This window comes from Phaseolus vulgaris, chromosome 6 (genome assembly GCF_000499845.2).
Source record: "Phaseolus vulgaris cultivar G19833 chromosome 6, P. vulgaris v2.0, whole genome shotgun sequence".
In the NCBI taxonomy this organism is placed as follows: domain Eukaryota; kingdom Viridiplantae; phylum Streptophyta; class Magnoliopsida; order Fabales; family Fabaceae; genus Phaseolus; species Phaseolus vulgaris.
In genome coordinates this window covers 4,220,688-4,244,273 of record NC_023754.2, presented here as the reverse complement: position 1 = coordinate 4,244,273, position 23,586 = coordinate 4,220,688, and the positions used below count along the sequence as shown (strand labels likewise).

Below are 23,586 nucleotides of genomic sequence, written 5' to 3'. Positions count from 1 at the left end.
GATTTGAATGGAAAATGAACTTGTATGGAACTAAAAAAAATTATGAACTCAAATCTGGAAAAATAAAAAGGCACCAAAGCTCAAATTCAGAATATAACTTGGAATCAAATTAAATCAAACAACCAACAACAACAATGAAAATTACTACATAGAATTGATGACAAATTGGATGAACATGACTTAGACATTACTTGAATTGATTCAAAAATTAAAATGACTCAACCACAAACATTTTGCATCGATTGAAATATCAAGAAGACTCAATTAAAATAAAAAACATAATAACATACTCAATAAAATCCTAAAATAATTGGAAAACCGGAATGCTTAAGAACAATTGAACAAAATTACCGAACAAATTTTTTCAAACAACATCATGAACTAAAATCAAAATTAAAAACAACAAGACATTTAATAAAATGATAAACAACATGGAATTGAAGAACACATCAAATAAAATGAAGAGAAGACACTTATCTCTTGAAGAACCAAAGCTCTAGATACCAAATGATGGTGTTGGCTTCATTAAGAATTGGTTTCTTGGATTTTTGATGAACTTGTGCGGAAGCTTGATGGAAGAAGCGGACAAGGATGGCTCGAATGGAGTTATAGTTTCCTTGAAGGTGCATGAGAAGTAGGGAGAGTGATTGGTTGGGCCATATCACTTGGAAAAGGTGAAGAAAAAGATCAAGGTGTCTATCCTACAAAGTCTAGACAAGGGAGTGAGAAAGCATGCAAACTTGACAACACTTCACTCATATATTTTATCTTAGTAAATCATGAGCCAAACACCTCAATTTATAGGAGACAAGGCTAAACATTTTGGAGCCAAAATTTGAAAATTCAAAATAAAACTCTCCAATGAGAAAGTGTCATGTGGAGTCATGCTTTCCATGTTGAGCTCACACCTTTCATGCAAAATCCTCTCCACTCCTAGGTTGCCATGTGGACGTCCATGTGCTCTATGCCAAGGTAATTTTTGTCCTCTAATATACCCTGAACATTTTACGGTTACATTGGGCTCAAAGAAGCCCAATTTTTACCTTAACTAGTCACTTTTAACCCTAAATAGACCTATTTTACTATTGGCCCAAATACAAAAACCTATGCTACTTAGCCCAAATATTTGGTCCAATTATTTTATGCTACTAGTCCCAATACATGACCCATGAAATCCTAAACAACTTTATACAATTTATTTAAGCTAAAGCTTGACCCAAAAATATTGTTGACTAGTCAGCCGAAACTCATTCTTCTTGTGTTCTTCTGACCAAAGCTCTAGTTTATGTTTTGATGATTTGGAGGTCTTCTTGGATATGTTTGTACATTCCTTCATCCTAGAGTTTTCCTCTTGATTGGGCCTTTAAAAATAAATCAAAGTCCAATTAGACCCATATTTGTAAATAAATCCATAAACAACCTTTAGGTCTTCATCCTCCTTATTATGTGGTTGTGTGTGGTTGGGGGCTCTGCCATCACTTAGACTATGTGTGTATTGTCAGATCATATTAATGCCTTATTAAATGTAAAGGAAGACTGCAAAGGGTTGTATCATTTTCTAGACGAAAAATACTTGTGTCTTACATGATCTATTGTTGAGCTAAGTTATTGTCTTACAAATGAAGCATGATCATGTTTGTACTTAGCTTAGCTGTTTTTAACACTTAATCAAAATCATACAATGTTGAACTTTTTCTATAACACTTTGTATGAGAGCCTTTTTAGATCTTATTGTCTTTATGTTGATACTTTTTTAATTGAGCTCCATTTTTTTAATGAGGGATAATCTTTAATTCTTAATTCCTTCTTTGAGATCTTCTAAAACCCCACTTATTCTTCTTTTTATTCGTTTTCATTAAAAAATATGTCATACCCCCTTTTCTTGAGAGACTTTATCATTGAATTTTAGAGCTTAGGTATCTGTACGAAAATAATTACAAGTATTATTTTTAAAGAAAATAAAATTGTTGCAAGTAGCATCAATTGTCCAATGGTGGAGGTCAAGTGGGTTAAGTCACAATTGAATCGTAATGCATGGTTTGCTACACTTTTAAGTTGAAAGAGTGTCGCTTTGACTATTAACTATAACTTTTGACCTAATAGTAAGCGTTTGATCAAGCAATTGATATTAGAGCCAAAGTCACGAGTTCAGTTCCCAATAAGGCAATTTTTTAGGGACATATTATTACAAGGGACCTAAATTGTCTTGTGGTAGACGCTACTACGCTCTTAAATAGAAAAAGTTAGGTTGTTACTATTAGGTATAACTTTTGTTTAGTAGTTGTTCTCGCCGGTTGACCTGGTCGCTGATCGACTTCAATCTCAAGTTCTGGCTCCGACTATCTCTGGTGGTATCCCTTCTTCCCTTTGGAATGCTGAACGACTCCATTGAGACAGAGGGGGCCCTACCTATTGATTGCACTCAGACGATCAAGTCAATACAGGGCTTATTGAAACAAGAAGTAACTAGTTTCAGTCTTAGAAATAGCCTACCTTTCTTGGGATCTCAAGTCCCTTTTATAGCCTACCTCTTCTAATAGCTTTCTATCACGAGAGTCTTATCTCACCTGAAAGCTTATGCATTAAAAAGATATTCTGTTTAGGGCACGCTCTCTTAGCGTCGCAGCTGAACATAATCTTTCCTTCAATGGAGTGCATCAAATCTTAACATAATAACCACCAGGGTATCAACTCATGTACCAACATCAGGGGTCCAATCTGTTTCACGTAGGCACCTTCGACGAGGCGCTTCGTACCACACATGCGACCTACTCATTGTTGTTGAATCAAGTGTGTTCAAGCTTTGAAGAATCCAAACCCTTTGAAGGATGATGAAAGGCTAGATGTGCTTGCTGTTGCTGAGCTGTCTTTAGATAGGATCTGGGGTAGATTAATTGTATATATCCAGTCTTGATTATATCCAAAGCATAGGCATTCTCAAACCTTTTTAATTGAAAAGTGTTTTTCAAACTAAGTGAAAAACAACTTGTTGTTTTGTCGAAACAACCGATTGTTTTATACTTAGGTGTTTTTAGAAAGGTTGAAAACTGTTTTTGATGGTTGACTTGCTGTCAAACCAGAACAACCGATTGATTCATGGAAACAACCGATTGTTTGTTTTGGGACCATAACAAAAAACTGTTTTGTGCTTTGACTGAGCATTAAATGATTTTCTAACTGTTTACGCTCCAGTTTTTAATGTTTTGACCAATCTTTAAATGCAATGAATAGTTTGTTAAGATTTTGTAACAAACAACAACTTTGATTTAATACAAACATATTTGATTTTTCATAGATTGAGCTTTTGAAAAAGTTGAGAATTGCTTAGAGATTGCATTGATCAAAGAGTGTGAGATAGGATTTTCATCTTGTATTGATTTCAGATCTTCTCTGTAACAAGTGTAATCCTTAATACTTTGAAAGAAACTTTGTGTGTATAGCTGAGAAGCGTTGTGTGTTCTTGAGGGGATCAAGATCAACATTCTTAGTGGTGTTGTGTTGGACCAAAGGAAGTGTGTGTCTTGAGAGGATCAATGTCACTTCTTTGGTTGTGTTGTAAGTGATCTAGGGTTGATTGCTTAGTGGATTCCCAGTGGTTTCTGGGAAGACTGGATGTAGCTCTGGGTTAAGAGTGAACCAGTATAAACCTTTGTGTGCATTCTCTCTATCCTTAATCTCTTTAAATTTAGTTTTTATATTTGTGAACTGGTATAAACAACCGATTGTTTCTACTAAACAACCGATTGTTTTTTTGGTGCTGTGTTTTTTGCTTTATGTTTTGGCAAACTGAATTTTGATTCAAGTGTTTTTTTTCGAAGTGTTTTCATTCTAGACTTAAAAGTTTGTGAAAACCCTCTTTAAACCATTCACCCCCTATAGTTTAAAGCCATACATTCTAACAATTGTGCCCTAACACACATGGGCTTAGGCTTATAGAGAATGTTTTACTTGTACTAGACCCGAATGCACTAAACGCACCCCTAGGCCCATTAACACTCGTCGCTAACCGACCAGGCCTTATACGCGAAGGATTATATTAAGTATATGAATGGGAGTCAATACACACATACCTGGAGCCCACTCACGTGGTCCATCAACTTGACCCGACGACCGAGCTGACCTGTTTAACGCAGATGCTAATGTCCGACCACCGAGCACTGAACTCTACATGCTCTGGTCCAATACACAAGCCCCCCAGGCTCGAGCTGAACTTGTTTCAGTGAAGAGACTAACTGCTCACCCGCGGTGACCTATGTGTCTTGTGAGTAGCGCGACACGCACAATGTCTTGTGGTGACATCTCACCACTGTCCACCACGAGCGTACACGTGGCCATCATCAACGGCTGGAAAGTGTTACCGCTTGCGCTTCCCTCATACGTTAATACTTCGAAAACTCAAATCTTTCTTTACTATTTCATTTCCCTTTGAAAGACTTTGTGCCTTTCTTCGAACGCTCTTATCCTTCTTCTTCAACCTAGACAGTCCTCGTCGCCTCAACTCGTCAACTGAATCAAGGTACGTCCTTTAACTCATGAATGTTTGATAACATCATTTTAACGCTTTTAGTCTGCTCATATCAACTGCACTGGGACTGTTTACATTTTTTGCGATTGTGATTGTTGTCTCTATTTTTGCTTCGTTGTTCCCTTTTTCGAATTGCATGCACTTCTTTTATATGAGCATTTGCCTGTGTCCATTTGTTTGCTTTTCTTGTTTTTAGATTCTCTGTATGATGGATTACAAAATCCTATATCCCTGGGCCCCTAGCAATTTGTTAGAAGAAAATTTTGAATACACCACCCATGAGAAGATAGTATTGTATAGGAAGGGTGAACATCCTAAGAAAAATTTCCTTTTTGGTAGGATGATAAGTATGTTAAGGTAGTGTCGTGTAGGGTAGACGAGCTGGTTTGCTGTGATGAATCGTCGGACCCAGAGGGTCCTTTATGCTTCTTCTACTCCACCAATTTTAAGAAGATTATCCTCTGCCTACCCTTATACCACTTTGAAAGAGCCCTCCTCACCGAAATTAATGTCGCCCCTGCCCAGCTACATCCAAATAGTTGGGCGTTTGTTCAGGGTTTCTCCATTCTCTACAGCCACTTTGGCCATCTGCCATCAGTGCAAGTCTTCCTACATTTTGTCGAAGCCAAACACCTGGGTTGCTAGTTGTGGGTTTACCCCAAAGAGAATGAGAGGTGTACCTCTTTTTCTCCAATCTCAAGGTGGTTTTTGACATTGTCGCCTTTATAAAGCATGAGTTCTCCCCGGTGGAACTCAAAGCATACATTGGTATCCTTCTTTCCCTTACTCTTGCTTTGCATGTGTGTTACTAAATTTTCTCTTGTTTTTCATGCAGACAGTATGCTACATACATTGAATAAGAGAGACTTGGCTGCCAGAGCTAAGTTGCTAAAAGTTGTTGCTCAAGCTCCTCCTGCCAAAGACTTGAAATTGAAGGCAGTGGCCGAAATGGCCCTCTCAGATGACGAGGATACCTACTTAAGGCCCGTCTTTAAGAGGAGACGAAAGGCTGCCTCTGTGCCTACTGTGCATTTAACCTCATATGGTTGGGCTCCCTTACCACAAGTCCCTCCACCTAACCCTTCCCTTCTCGCGATATTATGGTACAAGAGAGTAAGAGAGAGGACTTGCAAAAGGGAGGACTGTGGGATCCCTCCTTTGATGCCCCTTCCTTTCTTGAGAAGACCCTGCTTCCCACCAAGGCCAGAGAAGAACTGGACAGCTTGGAGGAGGACCAGTTGATGGGGCAAACAGTGAGGCAACTGGGGCAGTCCTTTCCAAGCTTAGGAGATGGAAGAATTCGGCCAAGAAGGAAGCCCTCAAAGTTGCTAAGCTCGTTCAACGAGTTAAGGAGCTTCAAACGACACAGCAAGAGACCAAGGCCCTCCTGACTGAGAAGTCCAAGGAGGCTTTGGAATTATCTGCAAAAAATGTCGAACTCCATGCTGAGGTGGATAGGTTGAAGGAAGAGCTGGCCAAAAAAGGCAAGGAACTGGTACAGAAGGATGAGCTCCTGGAGAAGACCAAGGAAGACCTGACAACTAATGCTGCCAACTTCTATATGATGGGTTTTGACGATGTCGTGGCCCAGGCCCCCTGCATCTACCCTGAGCTGGATTTCTCCCAACTTGGCTTGGACAAGATTGTGGTAGATGGGTGATTAGTAGATGGAGAGTAGCGGGGAGGGGTTTCCTTGTCATCACCCTCCTTTTGTAGCCCTATGAACTATTTCTAGATTTTGTACATATATGAATGTTTTCATTTATGCAACGTGCCCTTCTTTGCCATACACCGACTAGTATAGCGACAATGCATGCCTCTAATAAATATGATTATCATAACTTAACCAACTAATGACAATTCTTTTGATCACCTCGTGGCTATCATGACTTAATCAACTAATGATAAATCCCACCACACCAACATAACAGGGTAACTCACAATGTACTTCAATTAATTGATGGAACTAACCATCTTAACAAGGTAATGTACCAATTAAGTATGGCGAATCGTGGTGCTCTCAGCACTCTTGGCAAAGCTATCTGTGGGACGACCTGTACCTCTTGGTCGTAGGGGTTGTCTCACTCCACCTTCACCTTGGCAGAGCAAGACTTTCCCACTTTCCTTTCACACATCCCTCCTCGAGGCTAGGGATGACTCGTGTGGTTGACTTGGGTGCTGATTCTCCCTCAAGTCTACTCTCAACACCTTCATGGTGCCTTGTTATCCTACAGAGTTGATCTCGATTTCTCTCAATCGAGTACTTGAGCTTGGTGAGTTTCTCCCATGTCGAGGTGGGTTACTCTGTATACCCTTGACCGCATGCTCTCTTTTACTGTTAATTTGGCTCAGTACCTCCCAGACTCAAAATCTTACTGAGAAGAGAGCATACTGCCTTACAACACGTACTCAGGGCATCTAAGCTTGGAATCTTACCAAGACAGGAAGACTTCCCCGGTTTAGGCCAAACATTCCTAGCTATGGCAGATAAAACTTTTGAAACACCTGATCTTAGAGTCTTACTGAGACAAAGGTTGTCTTTTGTAGCTCAAACCAAACGATGGCAAGCTATAATTCAGGGTACCCGAGCTTAGAGTCTCACTAAGCCAAAGGTCCTCTCACCTGAATCGCTACGAGTCTCTATGTTCCCAATCTTGGAGTCTTACCAATGGGAGGTTACTTCAAATTCATTTAGGGTGCCTAAACTCAGAGCCTTACTGAGAATCGGGTTTCGCATCTGAACTACATAATTGTGGAGTCACCTAAGCCTTGGAATCTTACCAGAGGGATAGGTGACCTCGTCTGGTTTATCATTAGTACACGCAGTGCGCTTACTCGGATAACATATGGGTCAAGTTGCCTTCTTGGGTCTTAACAAAGTATAATGGCAAACATCTTTGATGAATAGTTTTTCATTGGGCAACCTCATTAAAAAACGTTGGTAAGGGAAAAAGAGTGTCCCCTTAATCATTTCACATTGTTCATAAATGAAATAATGTATTAACTGAAATCAAATTTGAGGTTGGCCCCATTCCACGTTCGGGGTATAGCTCCACTCTCCAGACTCTCGAGCCTGTACGCTCTGTTTCCGAGTGCCTCTACTACGCGGAATGGGCCGGTCCACTTGGGAGATAACTTGTTCTCCAACTGGTAGGGGTGAACCTTTTGCATCACTAGGTCGGCAACTTGGAACTACCGAGGTCTTAGCTTGGACCTTTGTTTCTGCTCCACCCTTCTCTTTAGGGCTTCAACTTTGACGCGTGCTTGCTTTCGCACCTCATCAAGTAAATCTAAGTTCACCTTTCTCCCTTCATTAGACTCCTCTATCACGAAGTTCTGGAATCGTGACGAGCTCTCCTGAATCTCCACAGGGATCATAGCGTCTGACCCATATAGCAATCTGAAAGGCGTTTCCTTCGTGGTGGATTGTGGAGTGGTGTGGTATGCCCACAAAATTCGAGGTACCTCATCAATCCATGTCCCCTTACCCTTCTTCAACCTTCTCTTCGGGCCTCTAAGCAAGACTCTGTTGGCGGACTCAACTTGTCTGTTTGTCTGAGGGTGCTCTACCGAGGCGAACACTTGCTTGATGTCGAGCTCTGTGCACAACTTGCGAATTGGGTGTCGTTGTTAGACACTAGGCGTTTTGGAATCCCAAAACGGCAGACAATGTTCTTCCACATGAAGTGCTGGACCCTGTGGGTAGTTATATGTGCCACTGGTTCAACTTCTACCCACTTGGTAAAGTATTCAATCGCCACCACCACTAGGTATTTCATCTGTTGAATCGCTAGTGGGAAGGGGCCTAAGATGCTTATTCCCCATGTGTGGAAAGGCCAGGGGATATGTATGGACCGCAACTTCTCCGATGCCAATCAGCATGCTTCTGACATTGATCTCATCGCTATGCGTACTTCATGCATTCTTCCCTCATGGTCGGCCAATAATACCCCACCCGAACAACCTTCAGGGAGAAAGCTCGTCTCCCGACATGACCCCCACAAATGCCTTCATGGAGCTCTGCCATGATGCGTGTACACTGATCCCCACTTACACAGGTGAGGATAGGATGTGTGTAGCCATGTCTAAACAGTTTTCCATCTACCAGGGTATACCCGTCTAAGTTCTTCTTAACTACTTTAGCCTCCGCGGGCTCTACTGGGAGCATCCCATCAACAAGGTAACGCCTATACGATGTCATCCAGGTTTCGCCTACGTCAACCTAACAGGCATCCAACAATTTCTCTCCCGACAAGCCATAGGCGCTCACCTTGGGCACCTTCAGCATTTCTTGCGTCAATGATCGGTGCCCTTTTTTTCCACCCTCCAAAGTCTCCACTTGTTGGACTTCTCCAGCACAACCTGCGGCAGTTCTGGGTGACTTCAGGGTTTCTTGAATGACTGATCTCTAGCGACCTCCCTTACCTGAGCTAGCGAGCTTGGCCAACAGGTCTGCTCGTGCATTTTGTTCCCTTGGGACATGCACTAATTCAAACGTAGGGAAGATCTCCTTCAAGAGCATGACATACTTCAAGTACGAGGACATATGTGGATCCTTGGTCTTGTACTCACTTGTTACCTGCCCGGTCACTAATAGCGAGTCGCTTTTCACCAACAAACTTCGAGCACCCAACTCCTTGGCCAACAACATCCCAGCTACCAGAGCCTCACACTCAGCCTGATTGTTATTGACCTTGAAAGCAAATCTGAGGGCTTACTCGATCAACAATCCATTTGGTTCTTCCAGGATTATACCAGTCTCACCACCCTGCTGGTTAAAAGAGCCCACGGAGAGAACCCATTGGAAATCCCAACCATCTACCTGAGGGGCTTCTGAGGACAGCTCCTCCACAAAGTCAGCATAAACTTGGCTCTTGATAGGTCCTCTAGGTTCATACTGCACATCAAACTCAGACAACTCGACTACCCAATGTACCATCTGACCTGCTACGTCAGGTGTCCGGAGGACCTTTCGTATGGGAAGGTCGGTCATGACAACCATTGTGAAGCTCTGGAAATAGTGACGAAGTCGTCGAGATGCAAATACGACTGATAGGGCTGCTTTCTCGATGGCCTGGTAGCGCACCTCGGGCCCCTTGCAACACCTTACTCACGAAGTATATCGGCTTCTGAACTTGCTCTTGTTCTTGTACCAGGACCGACTGATCGCTCGATCTATCACCGCGAAGTAGAGGCAGAGGAGAGTACCTAGTAACGGCTTGCAAAGAACAGGCGGGTAGGCCAAGTACTCCTTCAGCTTGAGAAACGCCTCCTCACACTCGCCAGTCCATACGAAGCGGTTATTATTTTTTAGACACTAGAAATAAGGATACCCCTTATCTCCTCCTGGTGACAAGAATCGAGACAGGGCAGCCATCTGCCTAGTCAATTGTTGTACCTCTTTTATAGTGGCAAGGCTTCTCATCCTTATGATTGTTGCGCACTTATCGGGGTTTGCTTATATTCCCAGCTCGGTGAGCAAGAACCCTAAGAATTTCCCTACCTCTACCCCGAATACACATTTTTAGAGATTCAATTTCAAGTCATACTTAGCTATTGTGGCCAATAGCTCCTCCAAGTCAGCAACATGTTGATCTCTCTCGGGCGAGGTGACGACCATGTCGTCCATGTACTCCTGCACATTTCGCCCTATCATAGGGGCGAGGTGATGTGAGTTGAATCAAGCATAAACACTTTAGGAACACAATAAGGGGGCTTAAGGACAGTTCAATGGAGGACATTGCCTTCCAAATGAAGAGCCAAACTCATAAGAATCATGAGTGTCATATCCTTATACACAAATATAGGGCGGAAATGGATAGGAAAGCAAGATCAACACATGAACACAAGTAGAAACACCGATTAAAAACAACAACTCACACATATGAACCGATTGAAAGGAGAATTAAGTGCTGAAAATAAAAGGAAACACAAAAGAAGCAAGAACAATCGGTGGAAAATGAAGAACAACACAAAAGGAACTAAAACAACCAATTGGAATTGCTAAAACATGATTCTAAATGGAAATGGAGTTGGAAGGAAGAAGAAACTTAATTGGATGAAGACTTGAAGAAGATGGACACGCCACTTGGAGATGATGATCCAAGATGAGTGCTAGTTGTCGTCACTTGAAGCCCTCCAAAGCTCACAAGATAAGACTTAGTGAAGGAGATCAAATCTCTCACAATTCTCTCTCAATTTGAGTAGAGTTTCCTTTCTTCAATTTCTAAATTCTGAATTTACAAGAGCATTGCCTCTCTATTTATAGTAGAAGAGGGCTGAAAATGAAAAGGCACAATTCAAAAACTAGACTATTCAAAATTGGAGCCAAAACAAGTCACACGAGAAGTGTGACTTGCTTTCCTAGTTTGGCTCCTCCTAAAACTATATCTACACCTACTCTTTTATGTCACATGGAAGGTGTGACTTTTTTTTGTACATTAGCACCCCTTATTTAATATCTACACCTTCCCTTAAAATTCTACTAAAGACTACAGAAAAGTATTTACACAAAGAGACATCCAATGATGCTCATTTCTTAAAGCCTTGGCCTTGCTCCTCATGGGTTGGGCTTGGGCTTCTTGGCTTGGCCTTCTTGGTCTTGGGCCTCATCTTTAGAAAAGACTAATAAGAAGAACTTAAGATGTTTTGGCCCTTGTCCATTCCTCTTATTAATGAGGTCTTTATTTGCTTGTTGAGATGACCCTTCAAGTGTAGCATCCTTGGTCATCTTCATGTATTTTCGATTCTCATCACGAGGATCCTATCCATCAACCTCTAGCAGGTCGCTCTAGCGTTCTTCAGCCCAAAGGGCATGACCTTGTAACAGTAACTGGAGAGCTCGGTCATGAACGCAGTCTTACTCTCGTCGCGAGGGTGCATACAAATCTGATTGTACCCCGAGAATGCGTCCAAGAAACTGAGAAGTCGGCAACCCGAGGCGTTGTCCACTAAGGTGTCGATGCTGGGCAGCGGATACCAATCCTTAGGGCTGTCCTTCTTCGGGTCGGTGAAGTCAACACACATCCTTCACTTTCCGTTGGCTTTCTTGACCAACACAACGTTTGCTAGCCACTCAGGGTACTGGATCTCCATTTTGTGGCCCGCACTGAGTAGCTTCTAGGTCTCTTCCCGAATAACCAAACATCTCTCATTGTTAAACTTCCTTCTCCTTTGAATTACGGGCCTGACCTTCGTGTCCATTGTGAGCCGGTGGCATAAGAAATTGTCAGGCATATCAGAGGCGAACCACGCGAAAGCGTTTAAGTGCTTGGCAATTACCTCGGCGATCTGATGCTACAACTCTTGGCCTAGTGATGTTCCGAGCGTGAACTTCTTTCCCACAATTTATTTTTCCTGAACCTCATCTACAGGCTCAGGTCGCCTTTTGCTGGCGATCTCTACACGAGTGATTCCCTCTGGCTCTTGTGGCTCGTTGAGGCCACCGCGCCTAACCTGTTCAAGGCAGGTCTACCCAAAAGTATGTTATAAGATGAGTTAACAACTAAGTACCTAATACTGGTAGTACAAGATGAGGTGCCATCTTAAAATGTCGTCCTTAACTCCACATGGCCCCTTGCTTCAACCTGGTCTTCAGCGAAACCAAATAGGCAACAGTCGTAAAAGATGGTTGGGTGACAACTGTAGTTTGTTGAAGGTCTCCCAGAACATCACGTCGACCGAGTTGCCCTGGTCAATGAGGACTCTGTGAACTCTTCTTCCCACTGTCACGACTGAGATCACCACTGGATCGTTCTCATGTGGGACTACATCTCTCAAATCATCCTTGGTGAAGTAGAGGTCAGGCTTGGTCGGCTGATCAGGCTCTCGTACCTCCATCGTCATCACCTCCCTCGCGTATCTCTTACACTAAGAGGCGGTACAACCTCCTCCCAAAAATCCTCCCGAGATTGTATTAATTTCTCCATGGACAATGATGTGAGTTGATCAAGAGATGATTCATGAATAGACACTTTCAAGAATTAGGATCAAGATTCACTAACAATTCAAGAACACAAATCAAGAACCCATAACCAAATTGAAACCCATTAAAGAAGATGAACCGAAGAGAACTATGAAACAAACCACTTTAAAACCAAATGGAAACCTATGAACTGATTGAAACTTCAATTGGAAGCACATGAACCGATTAGAACAACAAGAAAACAATTGCAACCAATCAAAAACAAGAAACAAACAAGTTCTACCGAATAGAAATTAAGAGCAACAACAAGACATGTTTTAGAGTTTTGATATGACATGGAAATGGAAGAAAAAGATGAAAGGAGAAACTTATGTGGTTGTAGACTTGGGAATGGTCGCGCCACTTGAAGGGTGAATTGGCTTCATGATGAGTGAAGAATGTCGTCACTTGAGAGTTCCCAAAACCCACAAGATAAGACTAGGAAAAGGAGAACAAGTCTCACAAAAACCCACTCAATTTTGAGGAGAGTAACCTTTCTTTCAAATTCAATCTAATGTTTTTTTACAATAGCCAATCACCTCTTTATATAGTGTAGAGGGTCGGTCATCTAAAGGGCAAAAGGAAATGAAAAGGCATGGGAAGGCAAAGGCATATGAAAATGCCACCCAACAAGTTACATTCTCCATGGAAAATGTGACTTTTGGTACTACTCTTCATAAGTCCTATACTTTTATTCATACTTCCTTTTTTATGTTCTATTTTAAATCTATTCTAAAGATATTACGAAAAAGATATTAATTGGGCTAGGGCCTCTTTTTGAGAAGACTAATAAGAAGAACTTCAAATGCTTTGGGCCTTGTCCATTTCTTCTATTGATGAAGTCTTTATTTGCTTGTTTTGATGACCCTTCAAGTATAGCATCCTTGGTCATCTTCATGTATTTTTGGGTCACATCAGACAGGCACCTTGGGCCTCTGGTCCGCTGATTGCAGATCATCCTTCAATGGGTCTTGGTTGCCTTCTAGGTATTCCTTCAAGAAACCATCCTTCACCAACCCTGCTAGCTGGTAGCCGAGAGCTATGCAGTGCTCCACATCATGGTCGTAGGCTTTGTGGAAATCACACCAGATCTCCTTGCGTGGCCCCAAATTCCTATAAGACTTTGGGGGGAACCTCAATTGGTCTGCCATGCCTGGCATAGCCAGTAGTTCCTTATAAGACATTTTGAACTTCGGTCGAAAAGCCAAATCATCATTCGCCCTCGACCTAGTTTGACTCTTTCTTGGCGCATAAGGTGCTCACAGAGTGTCTGACCTCTTCCCGGTCGCAGCCTCATGCACTCTCATTGGTTGGGTTTGACCGCTCTCTCTGGGTTTGGCCTACCTTGTGTACGAGCCCTCGTGCTTAACTGTCACAGCTTCCTCCGCGGTGATGTGGGCAACAACTTGTCGCCTGATCTCCCCAAAAGTCCTTGCCCGGTTTCTGATAAGTGAATCACTGAATGGCCCTGACATGATCTCCTGCCCAAAAGCATGGACCATCAAAGCCTCGTCCTGAGTTTGGAGTTTTACTACAAACGCCCCAAACCTGTTCAAGAAGTCCTTCAAAGGTTCTCCCTGGTGTTGTTTCACCCCGTAGAGGTCGAAAGGGATAGACAGTCGAGCTCAGTTGACTATGAACTGTTCCTTGAAGAAAATAGAAAATTGGTCGAAAGAAGTAATGTGGATGTTTGGGAGGCCGATGAACCACTACAGCGTTGTGCTTGTGAACGTGCCCATGAACAACTTACAGTGCATGAGTGCATGTCGTCTGTCCCCCCCGAGATCATCATTTGAGCGTTGAACGCTGTGAGATGGGCCTTTGGGTCTTCTGTTCCTGTGAAGACAATCTTGGGCATTATGAAGTTAGTCGGCATGACAACGTCCATGATCGCCTGTGAGAAAGGCATGGGGCGAGTCCTTTCTTGTGTCGTTGGGCTCCGTTCTCCCATGTAGCGCTCTCCTAGCCGTTGTAGGTCTCTGCGCAACTCCTCATTAGCTTTGCATAGTTCCTCGTTGCTTGCTGATGCATCTAGCTCCACTATGAACTGGTTTTGCCTAAGCACCTGTTCAACTCGAACCTCCACCATGAGCCTGTCCTGGTCAGCCTTGGATGCCGCCACCGTCTCTTGTAGGGCGTTAATCGTCTCCATGAGCTGTTGTATGGTGGGATTGTCGTTTCCTTCTGGTCCTGTCGAACCTTGCTTCGTATTCCTCATTTCATTAAAAAGCTTTAACACAACTGTGGGTGGGACCTAGTTTTATCGGGCCCTAAGGTGGGCGCCAAATGTTATCGTCGGTTGACTTGGTCGCCGGTCGACTTCAATCCCAAGTTCTGGCTCCGACTATCTCTGGTGGTATCCCTTCTTCCCTCTGGAATGTTGAGCGACTTTGTTGAGATAGAGGGGGCCCTACCTGTTGATTGCACTTCGCCGATCAAGTCAGTACATAGCTTATAGAAACAAGAAGTAACTAGTTTCAGTCTTAGAAACAACCTACCTTTACCTGGGATCTCAAGTCCCTTTTATAGCCTACCTCTTGTAGCAGCTTTCTATCATGAGAGTCTTATCTCAACTGAAAGCCTATGCATTAGAAAGATATTTTGTTTAGGGCACGCTCTGTTAGAGCCGTAGCTGAACAAAATATTTCCTTTACTAGAGTACATCAAATCTTAACAGAATAACCACTAGGGTACCAGCTCATGTACCAACATCAGGGGTCCAATCTGTTTCACGTAGGCACCTTCAGCGAGGCACTTCGTACCATGCATGCGACCTACTCATTATGCCCTAGCACACATGGGCTTAGGCTTATAGAGAATGTTTTACCTGTACTAGACCCAATGCACTAAACGCATCCCTAGGCCCATTAACACTCTTCGCTGACCGACCAGACCTTACATGAAGGATTACATTAAGTATATGAATGGGAGTCAATACACACATACATGGAGCCCACACATGTGGCCCATCAACTCGACCCGACGATCGAGCTGACCTGTTTAACGCAGACACTGATGCTCGACCACCAAGCACTGAGCTCTACACGCTCTGGTCCAATACAATAGTAAATGTTCAATCTAAATAAAACTACTACTAATATTTACATACTTGTTTACCTTTTATATTCCTATGTCAAATACAAACCAATGCATTCTTAATGCTATGAAATATTTTTCAAAATCTGTTGATTTACTAAACTTCTATTATTTTTAATTTTTTTTATTTGAGTTATAATGGGCAAAGGTTTTATACACACAATCTTTACAAAAATAAAAAAGATGTAATTTTTCCATAAAGTTTAGCACACATTGGGAGAATGTCCATATCAAAATACACAATATCCTTTTAGGCTAAGTACTAAAAAACATCTCTAGGCTATCCCCTTGAACTCTCCTAGAGTTTAAGCATGAGTTCTCAAGGTCTTTCCAAGCAAAGTACCAAAAGTCTCTCCAAGCTACACAACAATATGTTGTTTGATTAAAAGATTCACACTTAAAAGAGTGGATATGAAACTATGCACTCCTTGCTTCTAAAGAAAAGTTTACAACAATGAAGGATTACAATGTAAATCTCTCTTTGTCTATGTCGTTTGGAAGATAACTACAATTTAACCCACTTCAAGGCTTTCAAGACTTTTGTCAAGCTCATGAAGCTGGGTTATGTCTTGGAACCTTAATCTATTTAGCATGGTAATGCTTCCTTATATAGGCATTCAAAAAGGATCATTGTAGGTTGCGTACTTCAGAGCATTATGTGTCAAGACTATTTCAATGGTTCATGTTTCTTTTGTTAATATTCTCAGCTATGTTGTATGATGGGATGTGTAAACCATTCACTTTTTTTAGTTGAATTTTCTTTGTGTTCTTGCTGGTTGACCTCGATTGGACTGGACGGAGAGCTCCGCTTCTGATCTGTCTCCTTTTTCTGCTTTGGAACGTGGCTTCGTTGGGACAGATGAGACTCTACCTGTTGATCACACTCTGATGATTAAGTCAGTGAGAGCATTCAAAATAAGTAATAAGTTTCAGTCTAAAGTATCTAGAAATAGCGTACCTTTACCGGCGGTCTCAAGCCCCTTTTATAGTTATCCCTTTAATAACTTTCACTCACGAGAATATAATCTCAATATATAACAAAAAATATTCTGCCTACGGGCACCTTTACTCACGGTGCTAACAATAGAAGAGAATCCCGAGCACCTTTATTCACGAGTGCTCGCTACTTCTTTAACAACTTTATTAACATATATATTCAACTAACAACTTTATATTAACATATATATTTAACGAACGACTTTATATTAGCATATGACTAAACTTAATATTTTCTGTACTTTAATTATTCTTTACCGAACTTACCATTAAAAGTGGGTCAAACTCATGATTCGCCTTTTGATCCAAAATCAAGTTGACCATGCCTAAATGTTAGGACTGAGGTCCCGAGCATTCCTGTCCAATACACTTTGTATCACTAACAATACCAAAATGAACTTTCACACATTGATGAATTATACTTTCTGTTAGAATTTTTCTTGAAAAGAGTTCACAGCCAACTTGTAGAGACTAGATGGTGTGACATTGTAAAGATGCAATGATTCTTAATATTTAATATGTGCTTATTGACTAGTGAAGATCGTCTCGTGCTTCAAGCTTTTAAGACTTCGTCTATTCTTGTTTGATAGCGTTTAGCATAACATGCGTCTACTTTTCCTACATATGTATATTCTTAAAAAATGTCTAGTACTTTCATTCTTCTAGAGATTGTTCAAATATAATTATTTCAAAAAAATACTTCATGCTTTAATATTTTTGTCTTGTAGAAGTGACATCACTTGATAAGATCTTTTATTAGAGCAAAGTGTTGGCTCACTGCTTGATCATATCTTTACTTATATTTGGCAATCTTCACTTTAAAACTTTTCTTACATTTTGTCAATTGAATATATTTTGTCAACAACTTGTGTTTGATCTAATGTAATTTTATATTAATGTTTAATATCTATTTATACTATATGTTATAATCAAAATTTAGGTGTTAAAAGTAAGACCTGTGAAATTAAAACTTACATTTCACAAAGACTTAAATGAGACTTGAGTCATAGAGAGGAACCAAACTTCAACACGACATCAAGTGCAAGCCAAATATCTAGTGTGATTTTGGCCATAAGGAAGAGGGTGGAGTGCCCTTATTAGAGGGAAAAAAGTTCACCCTTGAGAACTTTTGGAATAAAGCACGTGTTGCACAAATAAATCAAGAATCTCGATTAAAATAATCCAAGTTTAACATTACATTAGTGCAAAAAATGAATTAACTTATTTGGTTACTTGAATTTGGAAAATTTTAAGAATTACAATTTGATTTTAACAGTTATGGGTGAACTATTTAATTATAAGACATAAATTAATATCACTTGTATATTAAATTATATAATTAGTTTTTATTCTTGTATAATAAATAATATGCAAGATAATTATAATTTTCAATTTAGTCGAATTATCAACCTTAACGATGTGCTCACAAACTTAAATTAAGTCAAATTTGATGTCAAAATAAACTTAAGTTAAATTCATGTTAAACTGAAATAAATTAAATTCGACTTATCTTTAATCTTACGTACAATGACTTCTTTATAATTGATAATATAAATGTTCTGGAATGGCTTTGTTTAAAACTTAAGCTTTAAAAATAATAAGAGAAAACATGTTTAAGAAAATAAAAGAAAAATTTACAAGTAAATAAAATTTTATTATAATAATTATTTAATATTTAAGAGAGAGAAGATAGACACTTTTTTTTAATAGAAGAAAGGAAAAAGCAAGTGAACCTCACTACTATATATGCTTTGTTATTAGGATATGGACAATTTTTCATTTCTCTTTTCGCAAAATTTCGGATCTCTTCACTTTCATTGAATCAAAACCCTAATTCCCCCAATTTCACTTTTCAACATCGAAAAACCTATCTCTCTCCTTCTGGCTCTAAGTTCCCAACGGTTTTCCCGTTCTACAGTTCGATCCTCAGGTGCTTTCTTCTTCTCCTTCTTCTTCCACTGTTTCTCAATTCTCTCCAAAGTTTTTTCGCTTTTAATCTCAAACATAATTATAAATTTTTTGCGTATTAAACTCTATTATCTGGTTTCAGTTGTTTAGGTTTTAGGTTTTATTTTTCTTTTGTTTTCGCAATTGTGGAATTTCGCGATTTGCATTCCGCATTCGGTGGCTGTTCGGATTTTTGGAATCGGAATTGTGGGGACGTGTTTGGATTTGGTCTAGGTTTGGTTTTGTTGTTGATGGATCTTTGGTCGGGATTTGCTGTGGATTTTGGTTTGTGTTGCTGATTTTGATTGTTCTGTATTGGGCGAACGTTGAGACTGACGAACAATAATGGCTCTAAGTAGAAGCATTGGATATGCTGTAGTTGATAATATGAATTTTTTCAGATTTTTCTGGGCTATATGGATGTGCTTGTTCTAATACGAGTATGTTGGTGGTTGAGTTTCTATGCAGCTGATTTTATGTGTTGCTGTATCAGATAATGCTATCTTTGTTGCAGTCATGTTACATTTTTAGGTGTCTCCCTTTCATTAGTATAGTACTGAAACTACTGTATTAATTAATTGCATATCGTTGCTTAAGTTGACTGTAATGATCTTTGCTTAAGTTGGAATATTTCTTCGTTTTTTAATTCTGGATGTAATTTACCGCAGTAGGAGTGTGCAATGCTTTTTTTTGCACAGATTGACTTGTTTTATCCTCCTAGTAAAAAGGATTGGAAGGTTACTAATAAGAATTAGTAAGAGTGGAAGGTTAGCTGTATGATTTGATTTAGTCTATCCAAATTTACATGGGGGCGTGATAAAATAGAATATTAATAAAATAATTATAATTCTGATTTTGTTTTTTTTTGTTTAAGTTACTTCGGGGAGGTCCACTAAAGACATGTAGTCCTATTCTGATTGCTAGTTTCCTCATTTCTATCATAACATTCTGTGCAAAGAATGGGAATATTGAGTTATGGTAGGACTAAGACTAACTGAAATGGCGCTGGGTTTTCTAAGGCCAAGCTGCAATGAATGTTGTTATTTATTGAACTTGACAAGTATGCTATATTTGTACCTTTGGTTGGTGACCGGTATTGTATATCTTTTATGGTGGTGGAATGTTAAGTATATGGGAATAACCTGTTGGAAACTTGATTCACTGCACTTAGGTTTCAAAGTAAGGGGAGAAATGTTTTGGTGGATCTTTGTTATGGATTCTTTATGTTCTGTTGAAAATTTCGATATTATTGTACCTGTACCTGATTGAAGTGCTGTAACTGTATCTGTGTGGAAAGTTATTTATTTTTTAGGAAATCTTCTATAGTCAGGGTGAATGGAAGGATATGTAGGGGATCTTGGTCTTAAGTGGACAAGGGAATTGGGCTGACTGGGGTAACCGACTGCTAGCTTGACCATGGGGTAAAATTGGAGGGAAATTCTGTTGTAAGCTATGGCGAAATATTAAGCAAGAGAATTAGTAGTGTCTGAGGAATGTCCTATGTTACTGTTTATTTTGAGTTCATGGCCTCTTGAATGTCCTATGTTACTGTATATTTTGAGTTCAGCTGAGTCATGTTTTGTTAGATTATCTGATTCCTGAACTATGTCAGTTTCCATCCTTTCTATACATGATTAAACAAATTATTGTAATATCCCCTGAGGTTTTGAATCACACTCTCCCCCGTTTTTTTTTTATCCTTGCCTCCCTTGTAAGGGGTGTAATTGTAATGTTTCTTAAAAAATTAAGGGGTGCATGTGTAATGTAAAAAGGGGTGTCAGTGTAATGTTTAAAAACAAAGGGGAGGTTTGTGTAGGATTTTAAAAAAGTTGGAGTGTAAGTGTAATTTAAAAAAAACTTCATGGGGTGTCACTGTTATTTACACAACAAATTATCTACTTTGTTTGGTGTAAGGGGCAAAGTGTGGGGAGATCCTTGTATTGTTTCGTTAGTTTTAAAATTTTAATTGTTTTAATTTTTCCTGATTAAAGCACTGTAGTTGCATCTGTTTGTGTAGTAATCACTATTAGATTCCATTCTTTCAATACTTCATTAAAACAATTATTGACTCTTGCTTTGCATCCTTGATTTTTTAAGTGGCAGCAATGCAATTTTCATGGTCTGTACTGTGCTTCTGTAGAGAGCATTACTTTTTGTCATCAAATAGATTTTGCATTGCATGAATCCTTTAATTCCCATTAAAATTTACAGAGATAGTCTGGATGAAGTTATTCCAGAGAAGGAAACTGCTGAGCAATGCAACAAGAACAAGAACATTTGAAAATCAATTTCTGAACTCAATCTGTGCATGTAACAGAATATTCAGGGGACAGAAAAGAAGTTTCTTCTGAAGGAAACTCCTTTTAAGGATAGATATAATCCATTTGGTTTTGTAGAATTATATTTTTTTTATTGGTTACTCTCCCTCCCTTTTTTCCCTCTGTAGTTTGTTATAGTTTAAACTGGGGCCTTTTGTCATCCTGTAATCCCTAAGCACTTGATTGTTTGCAAACAGATCCATACCCATGATGGTATTGATGTTAACAGACTGTTATCTAGTAGATTATTTTTTGTTAATCCCTATATTATTTCGGTAGTAATTTGTTAGTTCACCAGAAAACAATTTAATCTGATTATTTCGCTTTTATGTTTCAGGGACATATTTTCTACTAAAGAGATGTCTCCTTCCAAATCTAAGTCTAAAGAAAAAAAGGCAGGCAAAGAAGCTCAGAAGTCCGCTGCCAAGTCTTCAGGATCTGCTAATGCAGTAGCTGGTGTACCAGCTAGTGCATACAACCCTATATTAGGAACATTCCATACTTTGGAGATGCAACCAGCATCTACTTCCCAAGTACAATTGAATGGTCGTTTTCGGAATATAGATGAGACAGATGAACCTCCCGCTGGCTCAGTGGTAGCTGGTGTGGAGTATGATTCTGTTTCTAACAATGGTAGTTGGTCTGGTGAGTCAGAGGACCATAAAGAGAAATCTTCTAATCCTCCTGCTCGACTGGAGGCAGTACCAGGAGCTGATAATGACAAACGAGAGAAAATTCGCCAGAAGAATGAAAGGAAACATCAACGACAGAAGGAAAGGCGGGCACAAGAGTTGCATGATCGTAGCAGTGGATATATTATGTCAAGGAAACTCGAGGCACTTGCTCAACAGCTTGTGGCAATGGGGTTTTCTCACGAGCGTGCAACAGTAGCATTGATACTGAATGAAGGAAGGGTGGAGGAATCAGTAGCATGGCTGTTCGAAGGTGGTGAAGAAGCAGATAATCATAAAGATGCAAATATAGCCGGGAGTAATTTGAAAATTGATATATCAGAGGAACTTGCTCGGATTGCAGACCTAGAAATCAAGTATAGTTTCTCAAAACAGGAGGTTGAAAGAGCTGTTGTTGCTTGTGAGGGTGATCTTGATAAGGCTGCAGAGTCTTTGAGAGAATTGAAGCTGGAACGACCATCTGGCTCACCAAAGCCAGATGAAATTGGTGATCCTCCTTCATTTGGCAGTAAGCAGTCAGGAGTTCTGAATCAGAATGCTAGGCCACAGACTAAACCCATTCTTTCTCCAAATCAACTCAAAAAAGATGAAAAGGATTTTAACTATACCAAGCAAGCAGTTACTGGAGGATCTGTGGAATCCAGCAACAGACCTGTGCAGCCTCTTAAGAGAATCCAACCCAAGTCTGATTGGGCAAAGTCTCAACAAGCTTCTATACCAGCTGACAAGAGGTGGCCAAGTGCAGGATCTAATCCTTCAGTTTCTTACTCATTGGCATCACCATTGCAAGTGTCACCAACACCTGCTAAGACAGAGGCTTCTTATATGGCTGTTGGAGGTGATTATAAGAACCTTCAACCTGGTCCAGCTAGGGAGTCAGTAATTGTGATGCAGCGACCTCAAACTGTTAATACAAAGCAGATTCCAGCTGCCAGCTTGAGTTCTTCTCCTCCTGGAATAGCTGCCAGTTGGTATCCAGCTAACAGTGTAGAAGTCATGAGGTCCAATGGCTTTATGTCTCACCCTCCTAGCTCTAAAAGCCTCAGTTCAAACTATTTCAGTTCTAATCCAATGTATCACCAACTCCAGGGTCAGCCTCCTCAACAGTTTGTGGCTGGCAACAGCAGTTCAGTTGATCTGCAACAAACCAACCGAGGAAATAGCCCATGGAATAGAACAATGGCTGTGTCTCCAACGCTCGCTGCTGCTTCTTCTCTTGGACTCTTTTCTGGGCTAGGATCTGCAGCAACTTCAGGGTCAACTTCTCCAGTAGACTGGAGCACTGGTGGATCAATGCAATTTGATTATACCAATATAGACTGGTCCTTGGATAGAGGCTTATCTCCACCTAGGTCTAATGCATTGTTGCTAGGGCTTTCACCTTTTACAAAGAGTAGTGCTCTATACAGCTCAAATGCTTCTGGTGTGGTTCCTCAGCCAGCAATTAGATCGTTACCCTCTAATGGTAGCATTGTTCCCTTGCCTGGATTGCAAGATGGTGGAGTATCTTCTGCTGAAACATCAGGTTCTCGGGAATGGAGTTCTCCATTTGAAGGAAAAGATCTTTTTAGTTTACCGAGACAGTTTGTTTCTTCTCCCTCTCTGTAGAGTGGAGGGGAGAAATCAAATGAATAAAAAAAAGACCAAAAAATGTGTGGATTTGATGTTTGTTCTTATGATGCTATAGTTGATATGATGTTGGTGGTAAGATTTCTGTGAAAAACAGGCGTCTAATTTCACATGCACTGTACACTTCCACGTCGCATGCACAATTCACTTCCATACCCTAAACTTTTCACCGTCCAACCCAGATGAATTATACAAACCCGGATATTTTAGTGTTATGGTGCAGCCTCAAGGACACTGTATAAACTCGGTAGAGCCGACGAATGTCTGATAGCGTCTCAAATATTCCATTACTCTGCTCCCAGTCCTCGTCACAGTTTTGTGGCAGTGGTACATTTTTTAAAATGTTTAATTATTAAATTTATCACTTAATTATTATTATTTTGTGAATTTTATCACCTTTTTTTTTCATTTTACAAATCA

General features: G+C 40.3%; 1 protein-coding gene across 1 annotated transcript; it reads left to right on the top strand.

The window, feature by feature from the left end:
• Positions 1–18,356: 18,356 nt before the first annotated feature.
• On the top strand, positions 18,357–23,260 carry LOC137830964 (uncharacterized). Its single transcript, XM_068638403.1, has 2 exons — positions 18,357–18,510; positions 21,183–23,260. Exon 2 carries the CDS (start codon positions 21,205–21,207, stop codon positions 23,143–23,145), a length of 1,941 nt encoding a protein of 646 aa, XP_068494504.1. The 5' UTR covers positions 18,357–18,510; positions 21,183–21,204; the 3' UTR covers positions 23,146–23,260.
• Positions 23,261–23,586: the final 326 nt, after the last annotated feature.

Bases quoted from the DNA above. Each gene is read 5' to 3' on its own strand.
- LOC137830964 (XM_068638403.1), top strand. From the start codon at position 21,205: ATGTCTCCTTCCAAATCTAAGTCTAAAGAAAAAAAGGCAGGCAAAGAA.